Genomic DNA, 22,985 nt, shown 5'->3' with positions numbered 1-22,985 from the left:
GCCCACAAAGAGAGGACATAGGTGCCCCTGGGGAGCCCCACTCAGCCCCTGCAGGCTGGAAGGGGGTCCTCTCTGGCTGCCCAATAGGCTTGGACCTACGGGTACCCAGGGGATCAGGGTGGGGCATACTAGCCTGCATGTGGGTTCTGATCAGGCCCAAGTTCCAGGCCTGGGGAAGGTTTCCCTCTCCAGTTGACACTGCCCCGGGAGGGAGCCAGCTGACTCGGCTGCCCTGCTAGCCACTGGTCAGTGCGTAAGCAAACTCCTGCATTGGCACACACAGGCCACATGATCCCACTTGACTTCCCTGGGCGTGATTCCCTGGGGGTTTTGGGGACAAGTAGGAGAAACCCAACGTCACTCAGCAATGCCTCCCTACTCTGAGCACGTCTGGCCTGGCTGGGCACTACCAGGGGACCCTGGACCCACCACCTTAACTCCTCCCCATTCTGCTTGTTCTGGTCCCACAGGCAAACCCTGGGCTCTGGCACAGCTGGCCCCCACAATGTTCAGTACATGGAGCCAGTGGGCGGTGCAGGCCTTCAGTGCTTTGTCAGGGAGCCATGGGATTCTTGGAGTCTGGTTCTTGACAAATGGTCAGCTGAAGGCTGACCCGGAACACATGCCCACCAACCCAGAGTGGGCAAACTGAGAACACTGTCAGGGACACGAAGACCACCCTCCTAGACCCTGCAGTTTGCTTGGGTTCTGGTCTCAATTTCCCATTAGTAGGCCGCTCTGGGAAGTCAGACTGCTGCTGAGAGTGATCTTGCCAGCAGAGGGCGCTAGGGCCACACTCCTAGGCTGAAGGCTCTGGTGGCTACAGCCCTGCCCTGTCCCTGAGACCCCATAGGACCGGCCAGGGCTCCCTGAAGAGGAGCTGCAGGTGGCAGGACGTCCTGAGTCTCAGTACCAGGAGGGGCTCAGCTCCTCTCCCCTTCTCCAGCGCCAGGCACAAATGTGGCCTTCCGTGTGAGTGCTTTCACAGAGCTGGAGCGTTGGGACAAGGTTGCAAAGCACTCCACGGAGACTGCAGGGCTCAGTTTACATCTAATTTACTGTATTTTAAAGTCTGGATGTTAGTGGGGAGGAGGCAAAGTGAGCACTGAGTGGTGCAGACAGAGGAGTACATGCCTTGGTGGGACCGAGGGACACCGGGTTCTGCTCTCAGGACTTGCCGGGTGGCCCCAGGATAATAGTCATGACAGGAGGTGGGGTAAGAAGATGCCGCAGAGAATCGCTGGGGTGAACCCACCCAGGGGAACCACATCTGTGGAAGCTGCCCACTCAGAAGCAGCACTCCCTTGGGGTGCTGGGAGCAAAGAGCCCTCCTGTCTCCAGAAAGGTGTCATCTGCATCCCGGTGGCTGTCCTGCGGCAGGAAGGCAAGGCCACTGTCCCCAGCAGGCACTACCCTCAGGCCAACTAAACACCCCCGGTAACCACACCATCAACCTGCCACCACTCCTCCTTCCCTGCCGTTTTAGGGATCCTGTCCCCTTGTGGGAAGACTTTGGACCCTGGCCAGAGGCAGCTCCTTGCCCCCCTCATCCACCTTCTACCAACATCTAGGATCTGAGTGGCCGCAGGGACTCAGAACCATCAGCTGGACCAAGCCCTCTCAACCCAATGCCAGCCCTTGCCACCAGAGGGTCTGGTCCTTCACACAGTGAGAGGTCTAGCCGCTCTGCTCAGCTGCCTCCTGTCCTGGGCTCAGGCCAGTCCTGGATCTGAGGTTCTCAGGCTGCCTCGGATCCCCTGTCCACCTTCCTGCTAAATCTTGCCCAAAGGACAGCGCCATGTGCCCAGCTCTTGGCCCAGGTAGGGCAGGGGGTCGCGATGGCACGAGCTGCGGCCACAGCGGCAGCAGAGGGTCAGGCCCAGAGGGTCAGGCGGGGGAGTCAGGTGAGGCCTGCGTCCTAGCAGGCAGCCGCCCGGGCAGGGCGGACCTTCCGCCGCAGAAGAGTTCTGGTGGTGGTGGTGGGGGTTCGGGCGGAATCGCCGCGGGGCAGGCCCTGGTTTCGGCGGTGGGCACCTCCCCCGCCGGGTTCGGGAGAAGGGGGCCCTCGGTGTGGGGCGGCGCGGCCGGCTCACTGCTCCCGGCCCCCGGCCCCCGGCGGCAGCGGGCGCGGGGCGCGGCTGCGCTCGCCGTCCGGCGTGCAGGCCTTGGCAGACAGCGCCCTCTCGCGGCCCGAACGGAAGGCCGCCGTGACGGTCACCAGGTAGGCGGTACCGGGCGCCAGGCCCTGCAGGGTGGTGCTGTTGCGACCCGCGGGCACCTCCAGGCGCTGCGCCTCGCCGCCCAGAAGCGGCCCGACCTGCACGTGATAGCCCAGCACCGCGGCGGGGCCCAGCGCCGGGGCCCAGGTCACCCGCAGGCTGCGCGGCCGGGCGTGCGAGATGACGATGCGCTCTGGCCCGGCCTCCTCTGGAGAGGTGGAGAGAAGGGAGGGGGAGCGCACGTGAGCTGGGCGGACCCTCAGGCCCCGCCCCCGCCCCCGCCCCGCGGTCGCGGCCGCCCCACCCCACCCCAGCCCGCCCTCCACGCCCAGCTCACCCGGCAGCGTGTGCACCCGCAGGTACTGCGGCCTCACCAGGCGCACGTTTGACTCGGGCACCAGAGCCACATCGTAGTCCGTGTCAGGGGCGAGGTCGACCCAGGCCCAGCCCGTGGCGTTCCCGGGTAGTTGCTGGCGACGCACAGTCCCTGGCTCCGCGCTGGGTGCCAGCTCCAACACGTAGTAGCCAGAGCCTTGGGTCAGCAGGGGCGGCCAGGTCAGGCGGAAGCCGCTGGACGTGACCTCGGAGGCACGGAGCTGCTGTGGCCGCATGGCCTCTGCGGGTGGTGCATGGGGTCAGGCTTCCTCTTGCCCTGCATGGGGCCCCGACTTCGGACTCAGGGAGGCCCGGGCAGGGAGAGGTGGGGACCTGGAGCACTAGGGAGCCAGGCTCCGCAATGCCAGCTGTGCTCATGACCCACACACCGGCGACGACAGTGCAGTCGCCCACTTGGGACGCCACCTGGCGCTTCCCTGCCTGCCTCAGCCATAAACCCGGACAGGTGAGGAGGTATAATGGCCACTTCCTGTCCACTCCAGTGGCCTGAATAAGGGCCCCTCAAAGGTAGTGTCTGAGAATAGAGCACCAGCCACGCCCCAGCCCGAGTGGCCAGCACAGGTGTGGTCAGCTCAGCTCTGGAGAGTCAAGGCAAAGGGGCGCCATCGGTGCAGCCAGAAGATGGGAGGCCATGCGTGGGTGGGTGGACACCCTGAGGAGTGGTGATGTGACAACCCCAGGAGGAGCTGTACATGGGGTCACAGTACTGCCTGCCTCAGGTTTCTTGGAGGGGGGCTCCTGGGTGGGACCCCCAAATGTGCATTACTCCTGAGCCTGTGACCCCACGTGGCCCCATCTGAGTGACCATGCAAGCACATAAGGTTGATAAATGTCTGGGCAGGATTATGCCCATTGGGATCCTGATGCTTCCTCCTTTAATGCTGGGTGCTACAGCAGTCAGCCTGGCACTCATCCTCCTGCCCATCCCCCCATATGCAGACCCCACCCTACATACAGCCTCACTGCCCTGCAGCCTTGGGTCTTTCCTGTCCAGCTGCTTGCCTTTCCTCCTGCTGTCCCCTGTGGGCTCAGCTGCAGTTGACTCAGGGGCTACCAGGGGCCCATGTCCCTGGGGGAAACCTTTGGGAGGACCCCCACCCCTTTGCAATCCAGTCCAACCCCTTCCGGTTTTTGGTGGATGATTAACCCACAGGCAGAGACTTAGGAAGAACCCTGGGGTTAGTGGCATTTTTCAGTGGATAGAGCTGGCTGAACCAGTAATCAGGCTGTTCATCTCCAGCCCCTCTCACTGTGAGGTTTCCCTGGGGGTGGAGGGTGCCAAGGGTGGTCCCTAAGAAAGTTGGTGGGGAGCTGCTAGCCCCTGCAGTGGGCCCTGCCTGCTCTAGCCTTCTCTCCAGCAATCCTAAAAACCACCATTGGTGTGAACCCACTCACACTCCTCTGTGACGGTCCCTACCCCTGGGGTAGTAGGGCCTAAGCTCTGTGGGAGGCAGTCCTGGCCCTTCCTGACCTTGCTCTCTCATTCCCAGGCATGGTAGGACTTGACACACATACAGGAGTCTGTGCTGTCCATCTGCAGAGTCCTGGGGCTTGTACCCTCCCTCTTCCTCTCATGTACCCACATCCCACCAAATGCAGCCCCTTGGTCTCCTGGCCCACTTCAGGCCCCCAACTGATGGGTAGGTCTCCTGGCCCACTTCAGGCCCCCAACTGATGGGTAGGCCCATCATCAGAGAACCCCACCTGGAGGTGTTTACTCAAGCCTGGCTCTCTGTCCTGCTGCAGCCCAGGCAGGGGGGCCTACAGGGCACACAGTTGGAGCTGTCCCTAAAGGATACTCAGAGAAGCATGTGTGTCACCTCCCTGCTGGACCCCCAACCCACACTGACTCCAGAGCCCTGGCCCCTGCTCCAGGCACTCCAGTTCCTCTCACCCCACCTCTTCCTGGGGCCCTTGCTGGGGTCTCCCAGGCCCTACCAAGAATGGATCCCGTCAGCTCCTGGGCAATGATGTGCAGGTCATCGACATCCACAAACTGCAGGTGCTTCTCAGGAGGGGCCGAGGCAGCAGCTGACAGCTCCAGGAGGTTGCCACGGCCAGTACTGACGATGAAGACAGTGACACCCAGGTCCTTCAGCTCCTGCATGGGGGGCCCCACGGGGTCGCTGGAGCCGCCGTCTGTCACCCACACCAGCACTTTGGGCACCCCTGGCCGGGCCCCTGCCACCTCTGCAAACAGCTGCTCCTTGGCGTAAGCCAGCGCCAGGCCAGTGTTGGTGTCGCCCATGCGCTGAGCTGCAGCCCGTATGGCATCCTGGACAGCCTCACCTGAGCTGTGCTGGCCGAAGGGGAACTCGGTGTACGGGCGGCTGCCCACATGTACCAGGCTGGCACGCAGAGCCCCGGGGCCCAGGGGCAGCAGGGCCACCAGCTGCCCCAAAAACTCCCGAACTCGGGAAAACTCATAATGAGACACGCTGGCAGAGCTGTCCAACAGAAACAGCAGGTCCCCCTGGGGGGCTGAGGCTGGGGCGCCTGGGGGAGAGGGGAGAGTTCAGCCCCAGGTGGTAGCCCCCAGAGAGCCCCACACCCAGGGCAGAACCCCCAGGGCCTGAGCTTTCCTGAAGCTGGAACTTGCCCAAGTAGGCCCTGAAAGCCTGCTTCACCCCACCCCCAAAGGTCCTGACAGTGGCACCTGTGGGGGAACAAGGGGAGGGGTCCTGAGCCAATAAGTGGCCCACAATCTCAGTAGGGTCTAGCTCTGCCCCCTGGCCATGTACCTGGGGTGCTCTCTGGGCTCAAATCTTATATGTAAAGGAGAGCTAACCCCTCAAAGCCCCAGCATCCTCCCTTTGCTCAGCAGACTCTGTGCAGGGTGGAGCCAAGGGTCCCGGCCCAGCCCCTAGGAGTATGAGTGGACAGGCTTGGGTCACAGGGGGTTCCTTCCCTCAGGCTTGGCTTCCAGAGAACCAGCCTCCAGGCTGGAGCTCAGGCCCACAGCCCTGCCTCTAGGTAAAGCAACTAGTGTGTGTCAGGGGGCACAAAGCAGCTGGGGAGACTGGGCACTGAGGGGGACAGAGAATGATCACAGCCGGTGCAGCCAGGCTGGAGTCGTGACCCCACTTACAGATGATGTCACGCCTCCTCCCGAGCCATCCCCTGCTCCATCTGGACCCAGGAAGTGGTTACCTGCTGCAGCAGCCTGAGGCCCCCCCCACCCCTCCCAGGCCTTCCCCCTCCTCCCGGCACCCCTTCCACCACTGGGCCAAGGGCTGACAGGATTCTCTTCTGTGCCTTGCGGCCTGTTTCCCCCAATCCAGCCCTCTTACCATCCCATCCCTCATCCCAAGGAGAAAAAAACTGAGGCAGAGACCGCCTCCCCGACAGACACCTCCCCCTACCTTTCCACACGCCCCACCCCCCTAATCTGGTGCCTGCCTCGCAGCCCGGGGCACCTGGACCCGCCCACCGCAGGTGCGTGGGGTACCCTGCGGCGGTCCGGACCCAGCGGGCCGCAGCGGGAAGGCTAGAGGTGCCCTGCGCCGGCGGCCGGGGGCAGGGGCGCCGCCCGAGCTGGACTGCAGCCCGCCGCCTGCCTCACTCACCACGTTCGGCGCCGCTCCGCGCCAGCGCCAGCCGCAGGCTCAGGGCCAGGCTGAGCGCCTTCCAGGCCAGCATCGCGCGCTAAGGGAAGGGGCGCGCTCGTCCTCCGCTCTCGGCTCGCTCTCTCGGGGACTGCAGGGCGCGCCGCCGCGCAGGCCGGACCCGGCCCCGCCCCCTGGGGCCCCGCCCCCGAGACCCAGGCCCCGCCCCCGGGAGCACAGGCCCCGCGTGCAGAAGCGCACAGACTCCGGGAGGCTTGCACGCCGACAGACCCGGGCGGGCAGCGACACGCCGCGCTCCAGAGCTGTGACCGCGGCACCCACGCGTGGACGTGCAGACACACATCCCCACCTCTCTGTCCTGGTTGGGAGGCCTCGGGCTCCGGGCTGTCCCCTGCCCCTGGGCGGGAGCAGAGCAGGGAACTATGACGCTGGGCACCCCCCCAAGCCCACCGCCCGTGACCCCTCAGTGCTAGTAGTCCCTGAAATCAGGCCCAAGGGCAGTCCAGGTGTGCGACGGGGCTGGGGGTGACACCCAGAGCAACCTCAGGCTAGCGAGGTCCAGGCCCTGGACTCACTTCTACCACAGGGCTGAGAGAAGGGTAGGCATTGGAGGCTGGACACTTAGAAAGAAAACAGGGCATTGGGAGGGGCAGAGGCCAGAAGGACACAAAGCCCCCTACTCCACCTGACTCCCTGGAAGAAGAGACTTAGGAGCAGGGAATGGCTGTTCAGGCCCTGTCCAGTGTGACCATGCTGGAATGATTGTTGTTCTCATATCCCCTGCCCAATGAAGGGCCCAGGGCCTAACCCCAGATCAAACGCCAGGACCAAGGGCAGGCCCCCAGCCCTCTGGAGGGACCCATGAGCAAGCCGGGAACCTTGCCATCTGGGATTCTGGTGGGGCCAGGCCAGGCATGGCTGACTGCAGGGGGCACCCTGGGTACCACTTTGGCCTTCAGGGCAGATTCCCTACCCTTAGGTGGGGCAGGGCAAGGTCTTCCAGGCAGGAGCTGAGGGTCCAGATGAGGTCCCTCAGTACTGGTAAGACCACTGCCCTCTCCCAGCCACTGTGTGGAGCCGGGAGGGCACAGGTCCCCAGTGCGAGGTGGCAGTGGTGCCTTTGCCAGGATGTCCACTCCCTTCCCCACTCTGCAGGAGGATGCTCAGCAGCAAGGACGGATGGGACTCAATGGTTTTCCTTCCTCCCTTTATGGCAGGTGAGACACTCTGTTAGACAGGCTGGAGCTCCAACTTTGCCTAAAAAAGGAAGTGGCTCAGCCAAGCTGGAGGAGCTGGGGCAGGAACGAGCGAGAACTGTGTCCCCGCTGCCCCCACCCCCTCAGACGGAGTCTTGGCAGTGCTGGTGCTGGCTCAGCTCCACAGACCTCAGGCTGCTGTTGGGACCAGAAACTGCCTGGTGCTTCCGCCTGGGCCCCGTTGAAGGGGGTGGGACACGGGCTTGGTCCCCTGAAGTCCGGGGCGTGCCTCCCAGGGGGGCCTTGCCTGGCACCCAGCCCTGAGACAAACCAGGCAGACCAGGGCTGCAGCTGGCGGGGACACTGAGTGGACGCCAGGGCCAGGTGGTGGCAGCTGGGGGCTGGGGCTTCCGCCAAGAGCCAACCCAGGGGGCTCCGGGGTTGAGGTACCCAGGTAAACATGTGCGAACACCTCGTGGCTCATCCTCCCTCTTACTGGGCACCCACTGTCGGGGGCAGGGAGCTGGGCCATGGTGGGCTGCTGCCCTGTGGTGAGGCAGCAGCCACTTTGCTTGTTCCCCAACCCCTGTGGAGCCAGCAGAGCCTGGTCACACTGTGGCCTGTGCTGCTGGGCTGACAGAGAAGTTTCCCTCCCTTCTGGAAAAACTGAGCGGGTCTTCTTGGCCACAACTCAGGCCCTCAAGGAAGCAGCCGCCCTCCTCCCTCCAGCCTCTCCTACCAAGGGAGAAAGGATGAGAGGCCCAGTGTGAGGATGGGTCTGCTGACGCCCCTGCCTGGGCTTGGCTGAACTCAGCCACCAGCCCCAGTAGAGTTCCTTTTCAGTTCTTCGGCTCATTCTTCCTGCTCATGCTGAGCTCTTACCTGACCCCTGGGAGATGGCCCCCTCCCCCCTGCCTGCATCTGGTCAGTTCTACTCCCCCAGCCCCTGTACTGCCCTGAGGCTCTCCTGGCCACACTGACCCTGCTGCCAGCATCATGGCAAGTCTCATTCCAGTGTCCTGCACTCCTCAAGGGGAGACACAGGCAGATGGAGGGTCCCCAGGGAGAGCAAGGGTCAGCCAGGAGTGTAATAGTCGTCAGGGTCAGGCCTGTGCTTGAGGCAGACGCCAGAGGAAGCACAAACATAATTGTCCGGAAACCTCTCAGAAGAAAGACAGGCTGGGAGGCCGGGGGGTTGAGAAGGACACAGTGAGCCAGGACACAGCAGGCCCTGCCCACCCGCCCTCTTCCTCCCCCAGGCCTGGCCCCTGCCTGGGCCTGGTGTGACTGAGGCGGGCCTCCCCCACTCCCCCACCCCGCAGCCTTGGCCCAGTCTGAGAGCCCCAGAGCATCACTTCCTGGCACTGGCCCATCCCATCCCACTGGTCCACAGGCAGGTGGAGGGGGTTCCATGAAACCCAGGGACATTGCTCTCTGAAGGCCCTGGCCCTGCCCCCACTGGTTCCACGGAACAGTCCCTCCTCCGCACAGACCAGGCCTCTGCAGAGAAGAAGGGCCTTTTGTCCCTAGCTCACTGTGGTCATGTTGACCCTCAGGAAAGGGCAGTTCGCAAGGCCTATGACCCCAGCCTGAGGGCACTCTGGGCCTAAGGGGTGGAGCAGTGTGGGCCCCTTCCCTCACCAGTGGGGCACCCTGTGCTTCTAACTTTCATGTGTTTGTATCTCACATAGATGTACCCATGCACATTACTTGAGGACACTGAAAGAGGAACAGGGGTTGCTATGGTCCTGAGTTGGGGGTGTGGGACAAGCTGGAGGCCCCAGATCCCACCACATGGTAGCTAGTGGGGCAGCGGGTGAGGGCAGCAAGAGAAGCAGGTCCTCTCAGAAGGGAACTTGGGCCATGCTGCCACTCACCCAGCTGCCCCACCCACACATTCTTCTAGACTCCACCTGCTCGTTCATGGTCAGGGACATGCTAGCACCTAAAGGACTGGTCCTGAGGGTCTGCAGGTCCTGTTGTCTCACTCCGCAGGAGCCCAGGCCAGCCCTCTGTGGTCCTACAGCTGAACCCCACTCAGGGCGGGCAGCCTGGGCATTAGGTGGGTATCACCCTGTCTGTGTTCATCCCAGCAAGTCTGTGCTGGGGCCAACCTCATGCCAAATTCTGCATCGGGGACATGCAGGCACCCTGTCCTCCGAGGGCTGCCAGGCTGGAAGGGGGATAAGCATGCTTGCCAAGATTCAAGTCTACTTATTTTCCCTGTACCAGGTGGGCATGAGCTACAGGAAGTGCCAAGACCCTAGGGTGGAAGCTGGCTGGTGTGTGTAAGGGCAGTAAGGAGGCCTGGGGGCAGAAAGGGTGGGGAAGGTTGTAGGGCTTTCATGGGCAAGGCAAGAGCCCATGCCATGTATGGGGCAGGGTTGATGCCAGGGTCCTAATGCTACTCATCTAAGGGGCCCCAAGGTAGTTGCCATCTTAGGTAGATGCTAAAGGACAGGGGAAGGAGGCAGAAATGAAGGCCAGCTTCCAGGCTCCTGAGTGCGTAGCTTGTGCAGAGACCTGAGTAGTGTGCCTTTCCTGCAGTGGGACCCCAGCTTTTGTTCCCTCTGCTGGAAATTTACAGGAAGATAATCACCATACCCAGCCCCAGCCCCAGGCAGGGTCCAGGCCAGTTTGGATTGGTAAGCAGAGAGCAGGGAGGGACAGACCAGTGTCAATACTTTGGTAGGGGCTCCCCAGAGATCAGGATAGGGCCCTGGGGGCAGAATGAGGAACTTAGCCTTCAGAGATAGCACTACGCAGCTCACTCACCTATTCCAGCCCAGAACCCCTTGCCTAGCCCGCATGCCTAGATGGGAGCAGGGCTTAGACCAGGTGTGTGGCTGACAGGAATGAACTGGCCAAATCCCCAGGACCCCTACTAGCTGCCACCAATGTCTGAGGGTGTGCCTGCAAACACCTGAGCTCCCAGGAAATACTTCGTGAATGAATAAATGATCTTGGGCAGGTCCAGGAGCCTTATGGAGCCCAATCTCCTGATCTGTGGGGTTGGAACCATGTCTCTGCCTGGGGTATTAGGGAAAGCAGACAGAGGGACACATGCACATGCACTCACACAGGCGCACACTATGGAGACCCCTCCCCCATGACCAGGAACACTCTTACAGGGCAGGGATCTGGGCACCCGGGAAAAAAGCATTTGTTGCCCAAAGTAGAGGTCTCTGCCTGCCCCACCAGTAACTAAAGGCCACCGCCCTTGACTTTCCCCCACTGGACCTCTAAAAGCCAACTGCTGAGCCCCTTCTGTTAACCTCCTACAGCGCCCCCACAGGTTCTCCTTTTGTGAGTGGCTGTGCAGAGCTGGAGCTGAGGCAGGTCATCCCTGGGGTCAGTTAGAGGCCATGCAGTGCCCCTGGGGGAGGCCTGGGAAGTTGGGACACACCTTAGGAACCCGAGGTTCTGGCAGCTGAGCTCCCCATGAAGGCCTCCCCCCTACCCCCCCACCAGGCCCAGCTGTTGTTTTGATGACTCTGGGGCCAGACAGATCCTCAGGAGAGTCCTCATCTTCGAAGCCTAGCCAGAGCCTGCCCAACCTTGGGCAGGAGGGGAAGGAAGGCGGCTTCAGACCAGGGGAAGCTCTCCTTGGGCGCTGGGCAGCCGGCCAGGCCCCTGTCTGACTGGGCGCAGACAATTGGAAAACCCCAAGAACTCCTGTGGGATCTAAGCCAGCCACACACCGAGCTCTGCTCAAGGCCACGGAACAACCCCTGATCCTTGTCATAGCCTAAACCCTGAGCTCTGGCCCTGCCACTCACACAGAGACCTGCCGACAACATGGTATGCTAGATCCTTTAAAAGGTCTTTCAGCTAACCCTAGATTCTGGACAAATAACAAGATACACATTTTAGTAGTTTTTTTTTTTTTTTTAAGTAATCTGTACACCCAACATGGGGCTTGAACTGACAACTCTGAGATCAAGAGTCACATGCTCTACTGACTGAGCCAGCCAGTTGCCCCAAGAAACACAGTTTTAAGACACTGCTGGGCTTACAGGGAAGTAAATATCTTCTAAGGTTCCCCCCAAATTAAAAACACTAAAAATAAATAAACAGAAGAATAATGAACAGAAACTCAGGAAGACAAAAGGAAACAGGTGGGGTATCAGGGAGGCCCCTCGACGAAGGGATGGGGAGCCACAGGTGCAATTACAGAAGCTGGCCCAGGACCCAAGCCAGGCCCAGATAGGGCATGCCGTGCAGAGGGAATCCCTCCTGGAAGGACATGCCTGCAGGATGCTCACAGGTGCAGGTTGACAGTGGAAAATGAGCATCCATTCAAAGAAACACTATACTGTTAGTGAGAATCAGCAGAAACAACAAATAACAGATTCAGACCCCCAGAGAGTAAGAAATTAGAATTGTTAGGTACAGAATATAAAATAACTGTGGGTAGGGGCACCTGGGTAGCTCAGTCAGTTGAGCATCTGCCTTCAGCTCAGGTCATTATCTCGGGGTCTTGGGATCAAGCCCACATGGGGGTTCCCGCTCAGCTGGGAGTCTGTTTCTCTTCTGCCTCTGAGCCTTCCCCCCACCTCGTGCACTCTCGCATTCTCTGTCTCAAATAAATAAATAAATAAAATCTTTAAAAAAATAACTGTGGGTGAAATGCTCAAGAAATTGAAGCAAAACTGGAATCCCAAAATTGAGATGCACGGAGACTCTCTCCCATCTGATGAGATTTGAATAAGAAACAAGTATAACTTTTTGATATAATAAAATAACTTAAAATTAATTAAATGAATGAGCTAATTGGCAGATTAGACATTAGACACAACCAACGAATTAGTGAACTGGAAGAAGATAAAGAAATTGCTCAGAATGCAGCCCAGAGAGCCAGGAAGACAAAAATACAAGAGACAGGCAAGTGGACACCAGGAGGAAAGGGGAAGAGATGCTCCCAAAAAAGAATGCAAACAATCAACGAGAGGCCAATTTGGTGACATAGGTAACGGCTGAGAATTCTCTAGAACTGATGGGAAGCACAGTGTATACTGAATGGGTGAATAAGAACACATCCACGGCTAGAAACATGCTTAAAGGGCAGCCTGGGTGGCTCAGCGGTTTAGTGCCGCCGTCAGCCCAGGGCATGATCCTGGAGAGCCAGGATCGTGTCCCAGTCCGGCTCCCTGCATGGAGCCTGCTTCTCCCTCTACCTGTGTCTCTGCCTCTGTGTGTGTGTGTCTCTCATGAATAAATAAATAAAATCTTTAAAAAGAAAAGAAATATGCTTAAAGCCAAAGATTGCAAAAGATAGAGAAGATCTTAAAATTATCCAGAGAGACTGAGCTCTTAACTCTGGCACCTGTCTAGATGCTAGCCCAGGTCACAAGCCGAGCCCTGACCCCCAGCCCAGGTTGAACCCTGCAAGCCCTGGGGCTGTTGGCCACTGCTGAGCTTCTGGAACTATGTGCCTCTGGCGGAGTGTGGAAGTCTCCCGCGCAAGTCTCAGCACCGGTGGAACCCTCTGCAGACCCACTGACTGACCAGACAAGGGGCCGCAGGGCTGCGGGACAGAAGCCAGGAAGGCCATCTTTTTCTGAGCCTGGCCATGCGCCCCTACTCTGAGAGGCATTTCCCTCCTCCCTGGGGGCTTCCCGGTTCCTCGCAATGACAGGGAACTGCGGGGATAGGGAGATCTTGGGGACAGGCGGACCTCGGTCCGGGGGAGTCCGGTGCCATCTCGCGGCCACTCCAAGCACTGCGCACGAAGCCCCGAGGTAGGCCCGCAATTTTCTAGGACGGAACCTGGACGCAGACCCCGCGATTGCAAGCCGGGGGCTCCCTCATGGGGCGGGGGATTTGGAGGTCTCGTCCTATGGAGGGGCATCTGGGGTCACACCCAGGCGCAGAGCTGTTCCTCCTCGTCGGGGTGGCGTCCCACCCGCCCACGGTCGCTGGACCCCTGGTGGCGGCGAGGTCCAGGGGGCCAAGCTGGGGGCGGCAGCAGCGTGCGGAGGCGCCGGGCCAGGCGGGTGCGGACGGCGGAAGCGAGCACGAGCAGAGGAGGCAGCGAGAGGAAGCCGAGAACGATGAGTGCCGCGGAGCCTCTATCCGACAGCAGCGTGCGGCACGCGGGGCGAGGTGCCGGGTGAACCTGGGGGCGAGGCGGGCAGTCAGGCAGGGCGGCGAGCGGCCAGAAGCAGGTGGCTCTGCGGGGGCCTGGGGGCGGGGCCCGAAGTCGGGGGCGGGGCCGTGGGGCGGGGCCTGGTAAAGGACTGGGGGCTGGAGTAGGTGGACCCAGCTAGGCGCGCGGTCAGTTAGCCCCTGAGGGGTGGGACCTGGGCCCAAGTCTGAGGGCTTGCGGGGTGGGCTGGCTGGGCCCCGGCATTAGTGAGTTGAAAATAGAAGAACCGGAGCCCAAGCAGCATATGACCTGCGCAGGAGGCCCTTGAGGGGAGGCTCAGAGCCTTGCACCGGATCGTCCCATCCCCACGGTCCTTCCGTGTCTGCTCTCCTGGGGCCCTTCCCTGTGTTGGCACTGACCTGGAGCTCCTTCCCGGGGCTCTCACCGGACGCATCACCTTCCCTTTTGCAGCCTTGCAGTCTGTGCCCCTCCCCCGCCTCTGACCGACCCCTTCCCCCCTTCTGACCGACCAAACCAGAGCTCATTGCACGTGAGGAAGTCCAGCCCAGGGCAGGAGCAGTCTACAAGGGGCTGTGGGTGCGCGTAGGGGTGGCGGACTGGAGAACTTTGGCAATATCTCCACCTTCTCTTCCTGGGACCTCCCTCTTCTTCCCCCCATGCCCAGCTGTCCAGGCCCTGGTGGCCCTTGGTACAAGGCTAGGGGGCCTCGGAAGGGGAGGGAGCAGGTCTGATCCAGTGACAAACAAAAGCTCTTCTTTTGCTGTGGCTGCGGGGTGTGTGTGTGTGTGTGTGTGTGTGTGGTTGGCAGAAGCAGGGGCTTACCAGGGAGGGACACAGATGTCTCTGGGACAAGGGGGCCATGCTGGGAGGAGGGAATTCACCTAGAGCCCCAGGGCCCACACTTCTCAGGACCCCCACTCCCTAGGGCCCCAGCCAGCCCCCACCCTGCCCATGGATGGCTTAGCTCACCCTTGAGTGGCACAGGAATCCCAGGTACACGATGGCAGCTGCTGGCAGCAGTACTAGCACGAACACAGTTGCAGGCAGCAGCAGGTGCAGCAAAAGTCTGGCCAGGGCTTGGCCAGGCAGCAACAGAGTCCCAAGGCCTCGGACAGCCAGCCCTACCCACCCTGGGGACCTCAGGGCTGAGGCCTGGCTGTCAGGAAATCTTCCCGGCAGCATGGGTGCTGTGTCTGAAGTGCCCCCTCCTTCATCCTCCTCTGTCTCCTTCTCCTGTTCACTCATGCTCTTGCAGGCAACACACCTGGTGGGTTCACAGAGGTATTCAGATGGCAGGACTTAGGTCTTCAGGTCAGACTTCCACCTAGACCCCAGCAACCTTAGAGGACCCAGATGGGGGAGAGCACGCTGGCCCACGTAGGTGCAGCTCTGACCATCAGTCTCTGAGGTCACACCCCAGCCTCAGTTTGCCCTGCTGCCAGGCTGGGCTTCCCTCTGCCAGGCGACTACAGCTCCAGCCCTGCTCAGTCTCTGCAGCCAGCTCCTGTGTGTTCTGGTCAGGGCTGCACAGCTGTCCTAGCTCTGGGGGCCCTCCTCCCTCCTGGTCCCACCCCCTCCTCGCTTCCAGCTCCCTCTCACAACGACTTCATTTCATAGGTCTTGACTCTGACAACTGCCCCATCAGTTGCCCCTGTGTTGAGGTGGCCACCCACTGCACTTCCTGACCTTAGTCCCTGCTGGTGCCCTCATCCCCAAACCTGGCCTCTGTCAGCCTCAGTAAAACAGGGAAAACACTGGGTGCCTAGACCGTAGGGGTGTTGAGAGGGCATGTGAAGCACTTAGTGCAGGACTTAGCACACAGTAGGCGCTCAGTAACAGCAGCTACGGTTATCAGCATCCTTTCTGTTGAAGCCTTGTCCATCCTGAAAACAGTGGGAGTGTGCATTTTGTTATTTCACCTGGGGAGAACGCATTCCCAGGTACTCCGTAAACCCCAACTAATTTCCCTCCAAATTACTAAAATGCTCTGAGCTCCTAACAGATGTTAGGTTTTTCTTGCATAGCATTTGGCATTTTAAAAACCGCTTACATAACTAGCTGACATTCAAAGAGTAGGTTGCCTGTGAGCTGAATGAACAAGCTGTGCGATCAGGTATGAGCATCTCCCCTTCACTCCTTCTCCCACCATTGGCTTTATTACATCCAACTTCTAACATTTTCCAGTGTGTAAATTCCCTTTGGACACAAATGAATGGTGGAGGATGGCAGTCAGTGCAAGCAGGTTTAAGGAATGCAAGCCTAATACATGCTCCTGTGAGAATGCCAACTGAGGTTCCCTGCAACACATGCCAAGCCCTGTTGCTCGACACACACAATTGTTTTCACAGGCATAAACATAACAAGATCTTATAGTGGCTGTTTATTTATTCAGATAATGAAATGAGGGTAAAAAAATGTTGCAAACAATACTGTTCAGATGGATGCAGAGTTCAGGTGGAAAAGGTACCAGCCAAATCTCCTAAGCTCCACCCTCTGCTTGGTCAGTCTTGCATTTATTCGCTCATGCTATAAGCACCCCTGAGCTCCCTCAGTGTGCCAGGACTGCTCTAGGCCGGGATGCCATAGGCCCAATGTGGGCCTCTGCTCTTCAGGGGATTGTTCTGTGTGGGTGCCCCAACAGGCCTGCATGCATTTATAGCTGAGTGAGGCAGAAGTTGGGATGACCCGCCACACAGCTGGCCCTCACAGTCTCCTGCCTTCAGGAAGGCAGTTTCTAGGCTTACCTGGCTCTCACGAGGTATTGGATTTTCCACCCGTCCTCCCAGGGTGCGGTGTCCACGGAAGTAGCTCTTCCATATCAGGGCTCCTGGGCACCCCCCCCCACCCCCCGCGGCCTGTCAAGGGATGCAGGGAACTGATACCTCCGCTCCCTTGCTTTGGCTGGCCACTTAGGTAGTACCTACCCTCAAGGGGCTCCCTACTTTCCATAGTGTCACCCAAGTTGCTGAGCATCCATGGTAAATCAATCCTGGTGTGGAGGAGTTTACCTCCACAGCCTGGAATCAGGAGAGAAGCCAAGCTCTAGCCCCAGAGGTGGTCTTAGCCAGCAGGGACAGGAGTAGGGGATGAGGAGCAAGACCTGAGGGAGGGACCCAAAGGAAGGCATGTGGGTGCCTCCCTGGGGCAAGTCATGGCACATCAGAGGCTGTGGGCGTGTTTCTGCCTGCCTGGCCTTTGTTTCCCTGGAGGGAGGCCAAGCCAGGAGCCCTGGCAATTGGCAGGGGAGGAAAAGTGCTGGAGCAGGGACTGCTGCCAGCAGGCGGGGTATCCTCTTAAGTGGCTGGGTAAACAGTGCATAGAAGTGGCCCTGACCCTGGCGCAGGGGGAGCACTGCTATCCCCACCCCACAGCCTCGGTTCCAGCCTTCTAGCCCTTCGCAAGCAGCCCCACCTCCACTCTTTCAGAAGGTGTTTCATGAGAGGGCTGTCAGGCTGTGGCTTGGCCAGGAACCACATGGAGAGGACCCCTAGTTGGATGACAGAGTCCCAGGGTGGACTCCCTTTAGGGGTAACTAGGAGCTAAACCCTTCAGAAGGCTAAGTGGTAACCTGGTCCCTGGGGAATGGTGGTGGTGGTGGGCAGTTCATATTGGCCTGAGGACACATGGACAGGGGCTGGACAGGGGTCTCCAGTATCCATGAAGGATTCTTGTTCTTCCCAGATGGACTCTGGAAGCTCCCAACCAGGGGGGAAGGACATGACAGAGGCAGGAGGTGAGCAGGAACTTCGGTGGGTGGAACTGGGCTCAGAGGAGGCCCTGGGAGCCAGGACAGAGGGGCCCAGTGACCCACAAGCCTGGGGCCTCCTGCTGCAAGCTGTGTGGAGGGGTCACCTTGGCCTGGCCAGGAAGCTACTGCGTCAAGGGGCCAGCGTGGAAGAGAGGTGAGCCCCAGGGTTGGACCAAGAATCTTCACCAGGGCGGGGTTGGTGGGGGTCCCTTGTCTGGGCCCGGGGGAAAGGGCCCCTCTACCGGCGCCCCTGCCCGCGGCCACGCCAGCCTCGTTGCCCACAGGGACCACAGGGGCAGGACCCCGCTCCACCTGGCGGTGCTGCGCGGCCACGTGCCCCTGGTGCGTCTGCTGCTGCAGCGAGGGGCCGCCGTGGGAGCGGCCGACCACGCGGGGCGCACTCCACTCCACGAGGCCGCCTGGCATGGGTCCTTGCGGGTGGCTGAGCTCCTTCTGCGGCGGGGGGCCCTGGCGGCGGCGCGCTCGGGGGCTGGCCTCACCCCGCTGCACTGGGCCGCGGCGCTGGGCCGCACGCTGCTGGCGGGGCGCCTGTTGGGCGCGCCGAGCCCGGGCCCCGCGTTGGCGGATGCGCGCGGCTGGACGGCTGCGCACTGGGCGGCTGCGGGCGGACGGCTGCCGGTGCTGGAGCTCCTGGCGGCTGACGGCGCGGGCCTGGACGGCGCCCTGCTGGTGGCGGCCGCTGCTGGGCGCGTGGCGGCGCTGCGCCTCCTCCTAGCGCTCGGGGCGCGGGTGGACGCCCGGGACAGCGCGGGGACCACGGCGCTCGGCGTTGCGGCGAGTCTGGGCCGCAGGCAGGTACATCGCAGTGTGTTTGTCCAGTGTGTCTGCCGGGAGGCCACAGTCAGGCGGGCACCTGGGCAGGTGGAGCGGGACTGGAGGGTAGGAACAGGGTGGGGAGAGGTCGTTGTCAGGAGCCAGAAAGCTGCATTGACTGTGTCTCCCGTTTGTAACCTCTCTTGGGAGCCTGGGGTGGGGGAGCATGCATGGCCGGGCATTCGGACTTCATGCGGGTGACTGGCAGCAGCAAATACATATGAGCACCAGGGCTATGCTTGAGTCCAGCAGGGCCCTGGGTAGTGAAGGGAGGCCATGGGCTGCTTAGTCTTGGATTTTATCTGAGGATGTTTAGGAGGACAGGTGGTTGTCAGAGTGGAATCTCCCCAGGGTGGCAGAGGGGCTGGCTCATTTTTACTAAATGGGGAAGCAGTGCAGAGAAAGAGGCTGTTAGGTGGGGGAAGCCAGATGACGTGCGGGTCAGATAGAAACTGTGACCCCAGCCCTTCATCTGCGTGGGCCATGGCCAACCTCTGCCCTCTCCTTCCCTTCTCTTCCAGGACATGGAGGTGCTGCTTGACCATGGGGCAGACCCCAGCCTCAAGGACAGGCACAGTCGCTCTGCACTCCATAGGGCTGCTGCTGGGGGGCACCTGCCTGCTGCCCAGCTGCTAGCAGCCTGGGGAGTGGAGGTGGATGCTCGAGACTCATTGGGACTCACACCCCTACACCATGCTGCCCGGGGAGGCCATGCAGAGGTTGCCAGCCACCTCCTGGACAGGGGAGCGCAGGTCAATGCCACTGGATGGCTCCATAGCACCCCCCTTCACCTTGCCAGGGAGCATGGCCATGGCCCCACTGCAGACCTTTTGCTGAGCCGAGGGGCTAGCCCCACCCTGAGGACACAATGGGGTGAAGTGGCCCAGGACCTGGTGTCCCTGGAGGCTTGCGCCAAGAGCTGCCCACCTTTTGCAGAGAGCAGGAGTGGGAGGGGCACATAGCTGCAGAGGCCCTGAGCTGGACAGAAGTCTCCTGGCTCCCACAGCCTTCAGTGCTCCAGGTTCCTCTCTTCTGGACTGAGGCTGCCTGCCTGCCTGCGGGGAGGACGGCTGAGAGGTTCCCGGAAGAGAAGGAAGCAGTGGCTTGAGCTCCAGTAATGAACCTGTGACTGCCCACTGCTCCCTGGGGGCACATCACCCCTACAGCTCCAGATTCCTCCACACTGTTTAGCAGAGAGCCTGAGTAGTGGCAGCAGATTTGAGTAAGATGTGGCAATCTCCCCTGAATCCACCCTAGGTTTGTCACCCGCAGCAGCTCTCACTGTCCATGGGGATGTTCTTCCTATGTCACGTGAGATCCAGTATCTGTCTTCTGGCATCCATTTGTTACACGGCCAAATTAGTGGCCACAGTTGCTTACATCTCCCCTCTGTCCAGGGCCTGCTCCCAGAATTGCTGTCTCCTCTCTCATACATCCAGTGGATATTCCCTCTGTCCTAAATTATCTAAGGTCAGGCACCAGACAACTAGAGGCAGGCCCTATGCACCAAGGACCACTGGGATATTGGACAAGCCAATCCCAAATGTTTCCCTTGCTCTGCCTTGTCTTTCCTGTGAGAACCCCTATAAAGGCTCTGGCCCGAGCTTTCTGCTTCTTCCTGCTTCTGCCTCCAAGGGACATTGGTGCCTCTCTTTGGCCCTGTAGGGCATGGCATGTCCTCTCGTCTCAGGAAACGCAAGTAATAAGATATGTTCTTTCAATGGTGTCAGCCTCTCCCTGTCATCACTCAGCCATTTCCATAAATTAAAACTCCTGTGGCACAATTGAAACAGAGGGACAGTTGTTTCTTATGGTCTACCTCTGGATCTTCATAGAAAATCATCACCATTATTCAATTTAAAACTATAGTTTTTCTGAGAGATGGCTTTATGGGACAGATTTCATTTTTCAAAAGAGTGTTGTGTGCCAAATTAGCGCCTCTGCTTACAGGCCATGGAAATGCTTGGATTTACATCCAGGGCAATAGGAAGACTTGAGGGAGTTTATGTAAATGTGACATGGTCTGATCTGCTCAGGCACCTGCCAAATACAAAGTTGATGTGCCTAGGGAAGGGAGGTACAGGGAAACCAGTGAGATAGTGGCACCTTGGCCACCAGGGTGGTATATGCAGGCAGAATTGGGCTGATACTGTGGGCAGAGCCCTCTGGACTTGCTGATGGACTGGACATGGGAGACCAGGGAGAGAGGGCATATCAGTGACTCCTAGTGAGACCTAGGGCTGAGCTGGAGGGGTGTGGAGAGCAGACACACAGGGGATAAGGGAAAGTGGGGACTGCAGTGACATCTTTGGGATCCTCAGGGAGGATGGTCTTCAAAGGCACAGGATGGCTGTACACCCAGCTGCCCAGCAGTCTGTAGGCTCTACCTTCAGAGCATACCCAGCACCCAACTGCCTCTCACCTTCTCCATTGGATCTACTATGGTCCAAGCCACAGTCAGCTTTGCCTGAAATGTAATGTTGCCACAGCTAAGCCAGCTTCCAGCGTAACTGGTTTTCCTGCTTGAGCACTTGCCTCCCTGCAGTCTGTTCTGCAAATGGCAGCTGTAAGTTTATTAAGTTGGATGATGCTACTCTCCTGCTCAGAATGCCCCCAGTGACTCTTCCGTTCACAAGGTGAAAACTCAGTGTCGCATATTGTATTGTCCAGATACCCTAGTGACCTCACCCAGCTCACATGCTCTCTTTTTTTTTTTTTTTTTTTTTTTAATATTTTACTTATTTAGGGCAGCCCCGGTGGCGCAGCGGTTTAGTGCCACCTGCAGCCTGGGGTGTGATCCTGGGGACCCGGGATAGAGTTCCACGTCAGGCTCCCTGCATAGAGCTTGCTTCTCCCCCTGCCTGTGTCTCTGCCTCTCTCTCTCTGTGTCTCTCATGAATAAATAAATAAAATCTTAAAAAATATATTTTACTTATGTATTCATGAGAGACATACACAGAGAGAGGCAGGGACATAGGCAGAGGGATAAGCAGACTCCCCTCAGGGAGCCTGATGCAGGACTCAATCCCCTGACTGGGATCACACCCTGAGCCAAAAGCAGACACTCAACCGCTGAGTGACCCAGGGGTCATTCACATCTTCTTTCTACAATGTGATCTCCATGTTCCTCCTGTGCAAATTAACAACAGAAAGCCTCACGAAAATATAGTTGGAGAGGTTTGGGTGGGAGAGGAGGCTCTCAGGCCCTACCACTCCTCAGCAACTGCTGACCCAACAAGAAGAGAGGGACCCTGCAGATGGGTGTTACTTCATCAGCTCAGCAGGAGATAGGAGGCTTTCCTTATCTCCCAGCAACAGCTCAGCCTGAGAGACCATAACAATCCAGCCAATGAGAGGCAGCCCCAGCCCAGCCAATGAGAGACAGATGCAGTTCATCCAGTGAGAGACAGCCACAGCCCTGCCAGCGAGAAGCCACTATACTTCACACTCTCAGTTTACTCCAGTGGACATTTTGTTTCTACCAGCTCCTTTGTTGTCTCAACTCCTCACTTTCCTCTATAAAATATCCTCTTTGGTTGTTCTCCGGGTATTGTAGTAACTTGCTTGTCCTGGACTGTAATTCTCTTTTCTCAAATAAACATATATATTATATAATATATATATATATATATATATATATATATATATATATATATATATATTTATTTATATATATATATTTTTTTTTCTGGTAAAACGACTGGCAATTTCATTTTATTTTTTTTAAACATTTTATTTATTTATTCATGAGAGACACAGAGAGGCAGAGACACAGGCAGAGGGAGAAGCGGACTCCCCGCAGGGAGCCCGATGTGGGACTCGATCCTGGATCTACAGGATCAGGCCCTGGGCCAAAGGCAGGCACTAAACCACTGAGCCACCCAGGGATCCCGCAATTTTATTTTTAATCTTAACATTCCCATCCAGAGCTAGACTCTGTCTTTGCCCTTTGACATTGAGTGAACTTTTGTGACTATTCAGGCTCCTGAAATGATGCTGTGCGGTTCTCTCAGGTGAGCAAAGAAGGAGATAAAGTATTACCTTGCCCTTCAGCCATTATGTATGGAATGACAGCCCTGAAGCCATTGTGCTGCGAGGAAGCCTGAATGCAGCATGGTAAATAACCAGAACATGAAGTCCTTTCAAGACCAAGGCCCTACACATCCTCACCAGTTTCCATCTCTGGCTTCTGACTTCTTACTGAAGTTCAGAGGTCCTTGGGACTCTCGTTTGCCTCACTCCCACCACACTGGTCTTTTGACTGTTCTTGACCACACCAGGTGTACTCCTACCTCTAGTCCTTTGCACTTGCTGACTCCTCTGCCTGCCATACTCTTCCTACAGATACCTGCCTGCCCCAATCAGTAACTCCCTTCTTTGGACCCTCTAATTTAAAATTGCACCGTCCCAAAAGGGAAAGCTCTTCTTTGAGTAGAATCCCAATAAATATGGAAAGAATGATGGGGCTAGAAAATCAACAATGAATGAACGCAAATTTGATGAGAAACTTTGTTGTCTCAAAGTGTGGTAGCCACAGAGGGGTGCTGCTTAGGTACCCATTCCAGACTGCACTCACCATTCAGGTTCAAGTCCACCACAGCATCTCTTAGCAAATGGTATGCTTCTCCTGGTGGCTCTAGACACAGGCTGAACATGGTGAAAGTACTGGAGTCTCCCATTTCTGCCTAACATGAGGCATCTCTAATAGGGATCTCTGCTCAGAACTACTGGGTGAGTGCACATGTTGTCTGATCTGCATCCTATCTGAGGCCTCTCCACTGTGAGAGAGCAAGCACAAAAATGGGGAGCAAAAGGGGGAGAGGGAGAAGCAGGGGGCTCAATCCCAGGACCCGGAGATCACGACCAGAGCAGAAGGCAGACATTTAACTGACTGAGCCTCCCAGGCACCCCTGCTTC

The 22,985-nt window shown here is 58.6% G+C and overlaps 3 protein-coding genes across 4 annotated transcripts; 1 reads left to right on the top strand and 2 right to left on the bottom strand.

Moving 5' to 3' along the window:
- Positions 1–1,039: 1,039 nt before the first annotated feature.
- On the bottom strand, positions 1,040–6,342 carry VWA1 (von Willebrand factor A domain containing 1). 2 transcript variants are annotated; one of them, XM_025427530.2, is made up of 4 exons: positions 6,182–6,339; positions 4,554–5,111; positions 2,557–2,835; positions 1,040–2,427 (listed from the first exon to the last, which is right to left on the bottom strand). In XM_025427530.2, the coding sequence occupies exons 1-4, from the start codon at positions 6,252–6,254 to the stop codon at positions 2,090–2,092; spliced, it is 1,248 nt and encodes a 415-aa protein (XP_025283315.1). In that variant the 5' UTR covers positions 6,255–6,339; the 3' UTR covers positions 1,040–2,089. The 2 variants fall into 2 exon arrangements, 1 of the variants encoding a protein (XP_025283315.1); XR_004815632.2 differs by lacking the exon at positions 1,040–2,427 and having other exon boundaries at positions 2,697–2,835; positions 4,554–4,716; positions 6,182–6,342.
- Positions 6,343–12,102: 5,760 nt separating this feature from the next.
- On the bottom strand, positions 12,103–15,023 carry TMEM88B (transmembrane protein 88B). The gene is made up of 2 exons (XM_025427531.3): positions 14,456–15,023; positions 12,103–13,495 (listed from the first exon to the last, which is right to left on the bottom strand). The coding sequence occupies exons 1-2, from the start codon at positions 14,729–14,731 to the stop codon at positions 13,235–13,237; spliced, it is 537 nt and encodes a 178-aa protein (XP_025283316.1). The 5' UTR covers positions 14,732–15,023; the 3' UTR covers positions 12,103–13,234.
- Positions 15,024–16,362: 1,339 nt separating this feature from the next.
- On the top strand, positions 16,363–21,646 carry ANKRD65 (ankyrin repeat domain 65). Its single transcript, XM_025427534.3, has 3 exons — positions 16,363–17,388; positions 17,519–18,050; positions 18,590–21,646. Exons 1-3 carry the CDS (start codon positions 17,069–17,071, stop codon positions 19,028–19,030), a joined length of 1,293 nt encoding a protein of 430 aa, XP_025283319.1. The 5' UTR covers positions 16,363–17,068; the 3' UTR covers positions 19,031–21,646.
- Positions 21,647–22,985: the final 1,339 nt, after the last annotated feature.

The sequence above is a fragment of the Canis lupus genome, chromosome 5 (assembly GCF_003254725.2).
Source record: "Canis lupus dingo isolate Sandy chromosome 5, ASM325472v2, whole genome shotgun sequence".
Classification (NCBI taxonomy): Eukaryota; Metazoa; Chordata; class Mammalia; order Carnivora; family Canidae; genus Canis; species Canis lupus.
The sequence above is the reverse complement of the archived record's forward strand: the minus strand, read 5'-3'. Positions and strand labels throughout refer to the sequence as shown.